At 48.5% G+C, this 12,882-nt stretch overlaps 4 protein-coding genes across 4 annotated transcripts; 2 read left to right on the forward strand and 2 right to left on the reverse strand.

Annotated features, from left to right (window-relative positions):
• The first annotated feature begins 480 nt into the window (after nucleotides 1–480).
• racA (putative Rho GTPase Rac) lies at nucleotides 481–1,565 on the forward strand. Its single transcript, XM_040815430.1, has 6 exons — nucleotides 481–631; nucleotides 696–728; nucleotides 807–865; nucleotides 931–1,111; nucleotides 1,199–1,431; nucleotides 1,494–1,565. Exons 1-6 carry the CDS (start codon nucleotides 599–601, stop codon nucleotides 1,552–1,554), a joined length of 600 nt encoding a protein of 199 aa, XP_040666414.1. The 5' UTR covers nucleotides 481–598; the 3' UTR covers nucleotides 1,555–1,565.
• Nucleotides 1,471–2,029, reverse strand: ASPVEDRAFT_585816 (uncharacterized protein). Its single transcript, XM_040815423.1, has one exon. The coding sequence runs from the start codon at nucleotides 1,882–1,884 to the stop codon at nucleotides 1,576–1,578; it is 309 nt and encodes a 102-aa protein (XP_040666415.1). The 5' UTR covers nucleotides 1,885–2,029; the 3' UTR covers nucleotides 1,471–1,575.
• A 441-nt stretch (nucleotides 2,030–2,470) lies between these two features.
• ASPVEDRAFT_27367 (uncharacterized protein) lies at nucleotides 2,471–4,708 on the reverse strand (the record flags this gene model as incomplete). The annotated part of the gene is made up of 10 exons (XM_040810012.1): nucleotides 2,471–2,619; nucleotides 2,679–2,771; nucleotides 2,863–2,937; nucleotides 3,171–3,273; nucleotides 4,060–4,076; nucleotides 4,139–4,236; nucleotides 4,286–4,297; nucleotides 4,412–4,475; nucleotides 4,544–4,594; nucleotides 4,672–4,708. The coding sequence occupies 10 exons, from the start codon at nucleotides 4,706–4,708 to the stop codon at nucleotides 2,471–2,473; spliced, it is 699 nt and encodes a 232-aa protein (XP_040666416.1).
• A 2,401-nt stretch (nucleotides 4,709–7,109) lies between these two features.
• On the forward strand, nucleotides 7,110–12,418 carry ASPVEDRAFT_885031 (mediator of RNA polymerase II transcription subunit 12; the record flags this gene model as incomplete). Its single annotated transcript, XM_040818335.1, has 9 exons — nucleotides 7,110–7,725; nucleotides 7,793–8,390; nucleotides 8,441–8,645; nucleotides 8,697–9,335; nucleotides 9,391–9,689; nucleotides 9,738–10,608; nucleotides 10,663–10,954; nucleotides 11,008–11,234; nucleotides 11,290–12,418. The coding sequence occupies 9 exons, from the start codon at nucleotides 7,110–7,112 to the stop codon at nucleotides 12,331–12,333; spliced, it is 4,791 nt and encodes a 1,596-aa protein (XP_040666417.1). The 3' UTR covers nucleotides 12,334–12,418.
• Between the last annotated feature and the right edge of the window lie 464 nt (nucleotides 12,419–12,882).

The following is a 12,882-nucleotide window of genomic DNA, read 5'->3' on the forward strand; positions in this document are numbered from 1 at the left end:
GTTATTGGTGCCGGATCTGCCCTGGTCGCTGTCCAGGCGCCGAGTGCTTGCAAGAAGCGAAAAAGACGGCTTGGTTGGTCCTCTGAGGTCAAGCTAAATCTACTGATCAGATTGAGACTGCCATTCAAAGCTGTCGGCGGGCACTAGAGAGCGAGCTCCCGAGTGTCTGGCTGTCTGTTAGTTCACTCACTACTCCCTCTCCCTTTCCACTTGCAATCCACTAGACACCAGCACCTCCGCCTAACTCCATCCTCTCCTCTTCCTTCTTTCTCTCCCCTCTGCTTCTTCCTCCAGCAGCCGCCGTGCCGTTTTCTCCATCCTTTTTGTGTTCTTGTTTCTTTGCAATTTTCTTCATTTCTTCCTCTGCATTCGCCCCCTTTGATCTCGTCCGCCCCCGGCTTCGCAGTTCAACCTTTCGTGACTGATCGATCGGCGCTGTCCCTCCGTGCAGATACCCCCGTTTCATCTGTCGCTCCGCCTATCCATCCCACAACATCCCTCGTATTTATATCATTTGCGTCGCTGGATCGATTGATACCCTGAGCCCGTTTGGTTATCGTCAGAATCGTGTATATAGCTTTGGATTTTTTAAGCGACAATGGCGACAGGTCCTGCTACTCAGTCCCTCAAGGTCAGGAGCTCTCCGCCAGTCCTCTCCCCCGGCAAACCAGAGCCAATGGCTAATCCCGCAACAGTGTGTCGTGACCGGTGATGGTGCTGTAGGAAAGGTTAGTCTTTCTTGCCCTTATCGCTTTTCTTGCTGCATCTTGGGGCACCAGTGACCCCATAATTAACCATCTCGTCAGACATGTCTCCTCATTTCTTATACGACCAATGCCTTCCCCGGCGAATACATACCCACCGTGTCCGTTACCACGCTTTTCACCCTCCCTCTAGCGTGCTGAATATCTTGTTGACCAATTACCACAGTTTTGATAATTATACGGCTAGTGTGATGGTGGATGGCAGACCGATTAGCTTAGGACTCTGGGATACTGCTGGACAGGAAGATTACGACCGACTTCGCCCATTGTCCTACCCACAAACCGATGTATTCCTCATTTGTTTCTCTGTCGTCAGCCCTCCGTCTTTCGACAACGTTAAGTCAAAGGTACTTATTTACCCAGCTGTGGAATACGTGTTTAGACAGCAGAACGCCCGCCAGATTACAAGGTTCATATTTCTAACTTTCATATAGTGGTTTCCGGAAATCGAACACCATGCCCCCAACGTCCCTATCATCTTGGTCGGTACCAAGCTCGATTTGCGGGACGACCCCGCCCAGCTCGAAGGCCTCCGCATCAGGAAGCAGGAGCCGGTCACTTATGAGCAGGCTCTGGCCGTCGCGAAAGAAATCCGAGCTCATAAGTACTTGGAGTGCTCTGCGCTAACACAGCGCAATCTTAAGAGCGTATTCGATGAGGCAATTCGGTATTTTTCGCCATAGTTTCTACCTCAGTTTGTTGTGTTGAAGCTGACAACGATTTTCCTAGTGCTGTCCTCAACCCGCGGCCTGCAGCGAAACAAAGGAACAAGAAGTGTACGATTCTGTGAGGCGCAAATGCCCCATAAACTCTATATCTCATTTCTATGCTCTCGATTAATAATATAAACAACTAATCCGGCGTTTCGGCTGCTGGGGATGCCCATCCCCATCCCCCGATTTTGATGATCTTTTAAGTACCTCCTGTCCACTTTATTTGGTGTCATGATCCTGATGTTTTGCGTTTCATGTTTATTTCCCTCCTTTTGACTAAATGCAAGAGAGGGCCTCTGGTATATTGCATCTCTTTCCTTCGGGCTAACGCAGTATGAAGACGTAACATGCCATACAATAACATTGCATATATATAACCGTCTACGTCGGTTTATTTTATTAGCCATTGCCCGGACACAATATCACCGTCGTTGTAAATGGCAAATCGATAAATACAATGGGGAGTTAGTACTTTGGTGTAGGCATTGGCATTGATAAACGTGATATTTATAAGGAGACAGTATAGAGAAAAGGCGCAAGGAGTAAAGAGCGACCTAGGTTTGCTTGATTCGTACTCATAAGACGTTCCTTCAAGAACACCACGGCATCTACCAGGAAATTGATAACGGCTAACTCTCCATGAAATGAAGACAGGACTTGCTTGGACTAGCTACCTGGTAGAATACTAAGTATAATAATGAAGACACGAAATCCCCCTCAAGAACCCTTCTATATTGGTAGGTACTTCGATACTGGTAACTCCTCCCAAATCGCCCGTTCACGATTCTCAGGGACAAGTTGGCTAGTGCATCGGTTCGACAAGTGGCCCAAGTCCAGCACACCGGGTATGGAAATAATCTAACCAACCATAATCTTCGCAGTCGAGACTAATGCAATGAATAGGCGGGAAAGAATAGGCGACCTGCCGCAGTCGCAATCCCGGGTGTAAAGTGGACTGGGAAGAAGGGACCGGAACGGGGAGTGGCTTCTGACTTAGAAACCGTGGACCTTGATGGTCTTGGCATCAAGCTCAAGGCCCTCCTTCTTGTCGGTCAAGAACTCCTGAACATCCTTACGCTGATCTCCTTGGAGCTGGATCACCTCTCCCATCTCAGTGTCATTGACGATGGTGCCATTGCAAGCTGGAACCGGTGTTAGCCAAGATACCAAGATATGCCGGCGAGTTAAAAAAAAAACATACCGAACTTCTTCTTTATCACCTTCAAGATCTTCTTCTGATCAAACTTCTTAGGGAGACCCTGAACGGTAGTCAAGGTCTTACGACCATTGCGCTCTGGAAGCCACCGTTAGTACGAACCCGAGGCGGTGAGAGACGACATGCGAAATATGTGGCGATGGTAATGAGGTCTCGGTATAAAACCTACGTTGAATCCGTATATGGATATAGTTTTGAGACTGCTTAGTCTCGCCGGTGTCTTCGTCAGCTTCGGCGAAGGGGTCTGTAGGAGCACGTGTCAGCCTGGGATCACAACCAGAATTACCCCGCCAAAAGGGCCCACGTAGATCGCAAGAACGGAGTGTAAGCAGCAAGTGACTGCCACAAGATAACTACCCACACTCAATAGCTTGGATGATAAGGCATCCTTGAGTGCAAATAGTTTATCTTAGGAGCGGGCGTATTGCTAAACTGCTAGGAACGGGGCGCTGAAGAAGGGGAGTGGCAAGGCCTTACCGAAGGTCTTAAGGTTTTCGATGGACATAAACTCGGCCTTTCGTCGTAAACGGCCCTTAAAAGCGGTTTCTTGTAAATAAAGTGGAGGGGGAGAATAAAATCTCTATAATAGCGATCGCGAGTCGAGTGGTTTCGTAGGACGAAGTGTTGGGGTCTGGATGGGGATGAAGAGTTCGTGAGAGAGGAGGAAAGATCCTTTTGAGGGGCGCTGCTGATACTAAGCGGCCCTGTGGGGGAAGGCGGTGTGCCCGTGACTCAGCAATGGCCACCTCGCGCACCGGTCGTCTTTGTTCACTCTGTCGAGCCTGCAGGTCTGTCCAGCCTTGTACTACAAAGGAGCCTATCAGGTTCAGAGGCTTGGAACACACTGCCACCACGGTGTGAGAAAAGAATGTTCAGTATGCATGGCCAATTCTAGTGTAGTGGGCAAGTCACTAAAGCAGTGGCAAACCTCTTCGACAACAATGTATGTCATTGAGATTGAGATAACCGATTGTCTTACAAACTCTGCTATACCATTTTGAAAAACAATTCAACGGGATATCAGTGTATTAAATTAATATTACAGGCCAACTATTTGTGCGCTTTGAGTAAAGCGGTCTGCAGTATGATAAGCTGGCTGTAGCAGCTTCCCGCCTATTTCAGCTTCGACGATGCAGGGTTCCATAAGAAAATATTAAAATACAAGAATATGGACGCCATCTCAACCTATCCCGACACATGAAGGCCAATAGGGTATATCACGGAGAGGGTGTGGGTGGAGGCGCGGGGACTGTGCCACCTGGTGCAGGTGTGGGCGGGAGGAATATAGGAAGGTAGGTCTATAGTAGAAATGTTAGATGTTGCTGCGTCGTTCAAGACATATTATTAAAGGGGTTCGGTGACATACAACACCCAATGCCAACACTATAGACGTCACAAGTTAGTCAATGATCACCCTTGAGGCATGTATCAATATCGCGACGTACCAGACATCAAAACCGACAAGTATGCCGGTGTACTAGCATTTTTCTTCTGCTCGGCAGTTTCACCGAGCCATGTTTGGAGCGAGAAGACAAAGGCGACCCTATTGCTGATTAGCATTATCCTGGAAATACTTTGGGGACAATACACACCATCCGATCATCCTAGACAGAGGGAGTTGTCAGATAACCAACGCGCGCTAATAGCAATTAACCCGAGGGGAAAGAAACCACAAGCTCACTTGTTTCTTGTGAACATCTGTGAGGACTGTTAGTTACGTTAAGTGTAAATCCGATTTCGAGTAACCCACGGCTGCCATTGGCATTGTGCTTGACATGGTGCCTAGGACAGTCAGTCAGCTCCAGTCGCCCAGGTTGCTATAGTCCAGCATCTCTATGTGATGTATGTACCGGTCATATCCGCATCATTCTTGTCTTTGGGCGGCTCGACGTAGGGAATCGCTATTTCAAGATCCAGTCAGCAATCAGGAATTTCGCAAGAGAACGAGGCAATTCAAAGGGTTAGGGGGATGACATACCAAGATCGAACCTTCGCATGTCTTTTTTGGACGCCATCTTTTTTATTGTAAACTTCTGAAGCCTGTACCGTGTAGCTCGCGGGTGATTCTCCAGATCCAAGAGGCGCTGGCTGGCATTCAGCGACGCTGGTGGCCGCCAAGGCTAAAGCGGCAAGCGTGCTCGGCCCCCGGCCGCCCGGCCTGGGGTCAGTCTGCGGTATTATCGTTATCAGCCAGCCTCAGCCACGATTTCAACTTCTAATGCAATATTGGAAAATCGGTTCATTTGGACTATTTCGCCGTGGAACAGTATGTTTTAAAATCTCTGCATATTCTCATTGTCTACCATACATTTATCTTCTAGGTTACTCCTAGGGATGCCCTGCTACTTTAGAGCAATGCCAACGGTGATCATTTTCAATATACATTTTGGTTCAATCCAGACTCCAAAGTTAAAGATATATCATATCTCCCGGAGTATTAGCGGATCTTCCTCCCGCTTGTCGAGGATGTGTTCTCCCACTAAGGTTTGTCCTCAACGCAATAATGTTCACGGGGTTAAAGCAGGTGGCGTGGCATATGCTTGCTGTACCTCGACAAACAAGGAACACTAGAAGTCAAATCATGAGCTGTTCTGTGTCTCAGTGTGGATGGACGATATTTGTTCCCAGCTGATGACTCGCTTCCAGTGTGTGATTGCCAGGTAGCACGGCAGAATGCAATCTGAACTGGTTTGTTTGGCTGATCTGTGACCATCTGTGCCTTTTGTGATCTCCGGTCGCACGCAAAACCCCCATTTACACACCATCTTATCATTTCCTGCCTCTGACCGCGCCCCGTTCTGAGCTGGTCAGGACCCTCGCCTGTATCGAGCAGCTAGTTTGTTGAGGTACGGCGCCCCTTCCTGACTCTCATTTGGAAGACAAAGTTTGTCTATAGGCTTATTATTGTTGTTGTTACGGGTGACTGTGTCCGGCTAAATAATAACCCAATATCTGCCGTACTCCGTACAGTATAGTTGATAGAAAATTGAGGTCGAAGTCGCCCTTCCAAGAATCGTACGGTGTGGCAGGTGTGGCATGATACTGGCTTTGTACCTCCTTCGGCCAACAATCCGAGAGCACATTAATAGTGGGGATAGTCGGATGCGGCTTCATGATGGAGTGTTGTTGGAGCACAGGACGAGAAACATCGGCTGATTGGCACTTTCGGCAAAAGTACGTAAGGGATTCTTTGTTGTTGCAACATCGCGATCTATCCAATTCTCCTCCGTACCTGGCTGGCCATTCCACGTCCCCTCGCTTTGAAACAGGCAGTCCAAGAAAATGATCTCTCTCCCACCAGGCATCGGGGAGCACCCGGGCCACCTCCCTTAGCTTGCGATTGTCTGATCCCACGGATGTTGTAACCGGAATGCCAAAGCTCGCAACCAGCGGGTAGATTTCCGTCCAAGTTGCTCTATCTGATGCCAAGCCAAACGAAGGGATTACCGGGAATCCGACAGTTCCGTGTCAAGCTTACTTTGATCGAGGGATTTGGATATCCTCCTGCGGAAATAAATAATACAGGGAAGCCATGGTGGGACAGCAGATTGCCCAAGGAGATAATGTTCCGTGCTAATGCATGGCGCGCAGGTGTAGGTACGAATCCTTTTTTTTGAGCATGTTTGGGCCTGTTTGATCGCTCTGGCCTGCGAGTTGCCAACTGTACGGTGTAGGTGCATCCAGTCGAATGGAAAGCTGCAAGAATGAGTCCATTTGATTTTATTATGTAAACCACCTAAAAATTGGAGTCAGACAAATGATTCCAGCTGTCACCTCATGATCTGTCCCAGTTTCGTTCAAGAACTATACTAAAGTTCTTTGGACCTGGAGCATGGGTCGATGTATCATGACATGTATTATTACACCACTTTCTCGCCATCACACCGGAAATAAGCCAGAATACGTCAAATTACGGTTATCTTTACCCGACCTTACCGACCTTCCCAGTTCCGACGGATGGTCAGATCGCCTCCTCAGCTGGAGGATGGTCTCTGTCTCCTCTCTCGGCCTTACGTTATCTGGAGATTCTCGATAGTATCTCGGCCTCCGTCTTCGGCCCTTTCCTGTCATCCTCCCGGATTGCTTCTTTTCTCCCTCCAAACCCCTTCGTGCTTCATCCAAGTCGCTTTCACTGTGGGACTCCTTCACTGCTGTTTCCCGTCAGTCAACCACTCCCTGTTCCGCGGTTGTTATTTACCGCTTCCCAAGTCGACCTCAGCAAATCGGCCTCGATTATTATCGATCCACAGCTTGCGCGGGAAACATGAACACCTATTGTTACTGACTGATACATACTCGAGCAGTTTCACTTTCCTCTCTCTCAGTATATATATTCTTATCTACCGCAAACCTATCCTCCGAGCGAGTTGCCCTAATGATCAATTTCCCGCCGCTTGAATACACCATGAGATTGACATGATACCTCACTCTTCTGCCGGCGTCCAATCCTGGGGCCACCCCCTGCGCAAGCTCGATAATGGCTCAGGACGTGTGGACGCCTCTCAGGCTCCGAGTCTATCTGATTTCCGGTCTGAAACGCAACAATCCACGCCCGTCCTTCCGCCACATACCGGGCAGCCGGCAGTTATCGATCTGACATCGAGTATAAATGATGCGCAGGAGAGGGAGCCCCCGGCGAAGCGATTGAGGTTGGACGTATCCGCGGGATCGTCCGCAAAAGATGCGAGTCCTGCGCCTGCGACTGGCGGAGATTCAAGGGTGACTCCAGGAATAGCGAATGCGAAGCCTTCCTCGCTCTCTTGGCGTGGTCGTCCGGTATGGTCTTTCCAGGCTATGGTATCGGAGGCAACCAACGGTGGAGAGGTCATGGAGGATGATGCTGGCTTGACGCCCGAAGGTAAAAAGCCAGCGTCGCCTCCTCCATTTCCGCCTCTACCTTGGAAGGGCGCGCCACCAGAGCAGTATGGAAATAATGCGACAAAAATATCAGAATCCCCAACCAGCAAAGAAGTACAAACGACACCTTTCCGCGTTCAAATACCATCTATTGCACCTGCTCTCAAAGGAGATAGTGAGTATCCCCAGCTTGTCGGAGCCTCACTACGGCGCCAACTAACACAACCTTCCAACCCTTTCAGGAATTGCCGATTTTGCACCATGGACTGGAGATCATCCGGAAGATGCCTTGAACGATCAGACGGTGAAACAAGGATATTACGATCGCACCCAGGTTTCCCAGACCGAGTCCAACACCGCACGTCCGTCACTCTATGCGCAACTGAAGCACCGCTCCGGCTTGCAGATGCTTTCGTCGGTTTTTATGGCCGCGCTGGAGAAAAGACAGAATCACAATACGGTTAATGCGCCATCAACCTTCAAGCCGCCTCCTCGCGTTACTCTAACAGATAATAAACGAGAGGCTTGGCTTCGTGATCTTGCCAATCCATCTGTTCCTTTACGCAGATTAAGTCGAACGATCCCCCATGGTATTCGGGGCAAGGCACTTCTTGACCAGTGCCTAAGCAAGTTGATCCCTGTCAGCCGGGCAGTATGGCTTGCGAAGTGCGTTGGCGCCAATGAGATTCGCGCCTTCAAGAGAAAGGGCACAAGCGGCTCATTAGCAATAGGCTTGGAAGCAAAATGGGTTCGCGAGTGGACGAGTGGTGTACAGCAGTTTCTTGAGGGGGTAGTAGGAGCCTGTGGGTCGACAGGTTGGAAATCGAAAATGACATACGCGTACGTCTATGAAGTCTGGCATTTTCTTGTGCGTTACTAACGTCAAGCAGAGCCAGTCTAACTGCACGTCTCTTCTTTGAGCGTTTACTTGACCACGATCAGTATTTCACTTGGTTTCTAGCCTCTTTAGAGGCATCGCCACTCAATATGATACCTGTTTGGCTTCTTATGCTAGGTATTTATTGGGATAGCCTCTTACGGTACAGAAAACGCGGGCGGCGATTGGCGGAGGTTCTTCTTGAAAAACTACGTCAGGTAGGCGGAGACTGTGAAAACTAGCAACAGGATATGGTTAACAAGAGGCAGATAACGGAGCTGCGGCGGCCGATATTGTTGCAACCGCTTGCTGACCGGCTTTCGAGTTACATAAGAAAGCTGGTGCTTGAACATACTTCGTCGGTAATACTTCCAAATTTATGGGAGACGCACCGAAACCTTATCCTCTCTTGCTTGAAGATGAAGGAGACCGCAGACAAGACGATATTTGAGACCCTGGCGGAACGTAATACTCGAGTACAGTTACCGAAATCTCGACCGGAATCCACAGAGCAATCTGCCCAGCAACGCGTTGTTCAGTTATTTGATTCAATACGATCGTCGCATGACATATCATCTACATCGACAGCCTGTCTGAATGCTCTTGAAGATAGGGTTACCCTAGTCGCTAAGCTTCTCGAGTGGTCGGCGACCCGATTTCGTTCTGGTCTTCGCCGTGTATATACCGCAGCTCGGCTCCTGCGGAAGTGGAAAATGTCTGGTATTGACATTGACACCTATATAATTTTGTTCGTGAGCAACGTACAAGATACGAGTCAGTTGGATATGGATAATATCTACCACGTTATATCTGAGTTGGTCAGGTCGCAGACCTTCTCTATCAGCAGATATCTACAATGGCTCATGGCTAAAGGTGTTGCGAGGAACGCCGGTGGTGATAATAATGAGGTTTGTGTTCTCACCCGCAACCTGGAAGTCAAAACAGCGCTTATTTATTTATTAGGTTTTGGCCGGTGATACCCTTCTCCTTACTCAACTTCCCCTGGGACGCTTGCCAGAACATGTCCGTAACCTCCGATACACACTTTTGGCTCGTACTGGCATGTCGGTGACGGAAGAAAGTTCCACTATCCAGGACTTGAAATTGGCGATAAGCCAACGTTTGCCGAATATCTTCCAAGTCAAAGATAGTAATAAAGTATTTACCGAGCTGCCACAGCCCAATCTAACCTGGGCTGTCAAGTCCGAGGTCAGCATATGGATTAGGCAAGGAGTGGCTAAGCATCTTAGGGATACGACCAGGTAAGAAATGTTTGATTTTACACACTGCACCCGCGCTAAATGATACAGAAAAATTGCCGGACGTCCCTTCTCGATTGATTCCAAAGTCTCGGCCTTGATACCAGAAGAATTCTATTGCGTTCGAGAAATATTGGAAGGCTTCGGAGACCTATCTATCCTTGCTGATGTGATTAAACAAGCCACCGAGTGTGATGACAACACGGTTCTTGCATCTGCATCTGATACTGTTAATTATCACTTTGATGCATTGTCTATCATTGGAGCGACATCAGATTTGTTCAGGGGACTGGTCGGCGCTTATGCACGTCTCAAGAGATTCGGGACGCTAAATCTGGATTTCACCTTCTCATTAATTGAGCTTGGACTGCGGATTCCTGAAGAGTCCGGTACTGTTTCTCTTCTCCGCCAGGACCTCGCTCGAATTGAGAGCAAATCGGCGCTAGCAGCACCATCGCCACTCTCAGATCATATCCCGACGACTTTCAGCGATACCGATGCCTCGTTCCAGGAAAAATTAGACCAGCTGTTGTCTTGTGGAAACGGAATAGACGAGTCCACCTTGGGTTCTGTTTTTCATTCACTCACCAAGATCTTGACATTTGGCAGTGGAACCACGAAATTGTCCGCGAAGGATGCTTGCAGATATCTTGCATATTTACGACCGTTCAGTCCCAAATATTTCGATATCATGTTAGTACGGTACGTTTGTGGACTTTTGAAGTCTTCATCTCGGCCTACAATGTCTCGAATACTTGCCCCCCTCATCGGAGTTGGGTGCGTCACGATTCACAGCTTCGTACTCTTGGTCAATAAACTTTCAGCTCCTGAGAATGCAGTACCAGCAATCCCTAATATGTCTAGCTTGCGCTTGGATGTCCTTGAACTTCTTATCCCACAAAGCGAACCCAATACAGACCTGGTATGCTTAGTGCTGTCCCTTCTGAAATTACTCGCCACTGATGTCTGTTAATAGGTCACATATCGCTTTCATCTAGCTCAGCAAGAGTTTCTTGTCAAATACTCTGATGAGACTTTGAGCATAATCAACGACGCAATCCCGCTATTTGATTCCCTTGAAGATGCTACTTTGGGGACAAGGCGTCCTGACCTTCAGGCATGCACGGCAAAATTACTACGCTCTTTACTTACTCAAAATTCGAGTAGCGTGGCAGAATATTGTATGCGCGAATTAACAGGCAACTCGTCATTCACGACTGTTCTAGGGAAGGCCGTTGACCTTCTCCTGCGCTTCGACTCCCAAGATGGTTTGTCGCCCCGGTTGAAAACTTGGATGTTCCATCAACTAATTCTTATATAGATGTAGATCCCAGCGCACAAGCTGAGCAAGTCATTCTCATGAACAACGACTTTTCTCTTCCATTCTGCCAATTGAAGCTCCAGCTTTTGTTTCACGCGAATCCTGGTGACGAGGTGAAGAACAATATCGTCGATGTGATGTTCAAGGCTGCAGTAGCGGATTCTCGATCAAAGAAATCCCATTGGGTGGGTCTGGTCAACCTAATGAATCAAGATGCAGCCCGACAAGTATGTTACAGCAGCGATTATTTCTCTAGGTTCCGCTCTTACTAACATTTTTTAGATTCGCGAACGAGCGGAAAGCGGCTTCTTTTCCGTTGCAATGTTTGACGAACCCGCCGATGATCTGATATCATCCGATGGAGCGGCCAGTACAGACGCGATTGACAGCGCAAAACTATACCTTACAATCATAGAGAAACTGGCTCATAACATTCCCGAGGCTGGGGTTCCATCAGTGACCCCTCTTCTTGTGGAGAGACTGGATCTTCTCCTCCAAAAGCTCATCATAATGCAGACAAATACGAACAGCTTCGCTGAGAATAGAAACGTGTCGAGCTCAGGTCCAGTGGTCATGGCCAGGTTCAACTTCGAGCGATCGCTCGCGTTCTGGTTCTCTGCCTTGCTTAGGATGACAGTACTTCATCGGACTGCTTTCAATGCGCCCGCGTCTCATGGGCATAAAGCTGGTAGCCTGCAGGAGCAAACCCGCTTGCTTGTGTCAATATTTTGCATTTCATTAGCACGGTTGCCAGATAACATCATCCACCTCTTTCCAACCGCCAACTACTTCCCCCACACTGTACAACCTAAAAACTTCCGACCGTGTCCCGGAATCTTGTTGCAGACCCATGCTTTAGACGTTGCAGCATCTCTCATCGATTCATTCCCGGATGAAGCGCGCCTGCAGTGCGGGCGCTTCCTCAAGGAGAAATGCCCCCCCTTCCTCCAATTCCAGAACGACCATCGATTCTTATACCTTCTAGGTCCCATGGCGGACACGACAACACACAACTCCCAACTTCCTGCCTCTATTTCGTCTCCTGCTGCTGGCGGCTCTACTCCCACTCCCACCCCGTCCGGGAACGCTTCGGCCGGACCCTCGAACCAATCACAACAAGTGGCTGCTTCGACAGGATCCGTCCCAGGATCATCTGAGAGCACAAACTCTGTCGCGGACCGTCTTCGAATTCAACACCGCGGTCGTATTATTGGGCCCTATCCAGTACGGCCCTGGGAGCTTCTCGAGGACGCTGCCCCAATCCTCGGTGTGAATGACACCGCTGTGAGCCTAAAGCTTTTCGACGCCAGGCGTGTCAGGGCTTAAATATATCTCTTTCCACCATCCTTTTGTCTCCAGCTCCTATACCATTCTTCTTGGATTGAACCCTTTCATTTCCGTCTCATTTGTTTGGATCGCATATATATGCTGCGTTGAGTTGGTTATTTTCTTCATTTTTCTCCCTCTCGGGTTCCACGATATCCCGTTTATCCTTCATGATACCATGCATATTTGAGCTCATGTTTTGCTTATTCATGTCTACGCGCATGTTTCAATCAGGCTATTCGCATGGCGGTTGTCCATTTTATTCTATTATTAATCCTTCCTATGCTGTGCGGCTACCTTTTTGCATTTTGGTTTTCATACACTGTTTGGATGGCTCCATTCGAGTCGTACATATAGAATCGGCGTTTACTCTGAACTGGTTGTCTACAGGGCTCACATATGATTTGCATTTTTGTTTTTATTTTCTCTTTCACTAACGACATGCTATGCCATTGAACACGTACAATCCATTAGCTTTGAACACCCCTGAACCGGCCCTTATACAAGAGCTGCCCATCTAAATAGTAGATGTCTTTTTCAAACGCAGAC

This window comes from Aspergillus versicolor, assembly GCF_001890125.1.
Source record: "Aspergillus versicolor CBS 583.65 unplaced genomic scaffold ASPVEscaffold_3, whole genome shotgun sequence".
Taxonomy (NCBI): Eukaryota; Fungi; Ascomycota; class Eurotiomycetes; order Eurotiales; family Aspergillaceae; genus Aspergillus; species Aspergillus versicolor.

Bases quoted from the DNA above. Each gene is read 5' to 3' on its own strand.
- ASPVEDRAFT_585816 (XM_040815423.1), bottom strand. From the start codon at position 1,884: ATGGCTAATAAAATAAACCGACGTAGACGGTTATATATATGCAATGTT.
- racA (XM_040815430.1), top strand. From the start codon at position 599: ATGGCGACAGGTCCTGCTACTCAGTCCCTCAAG. The intron at 729-806 runs GTTAGTCTTTCT...CCATCTCGTCAG, and splicing joins GTGATGGTGCTGTAGGAAAG to ACATGTCTCCTCATTTCTTA. The intron at 1,112-1,198 runs GTACTTATTTAC...ACTTTCATATAG, and splicing joins TCGACAACGTTAAGTCAAAG to TGGTTTCCGGAAATCGAACA.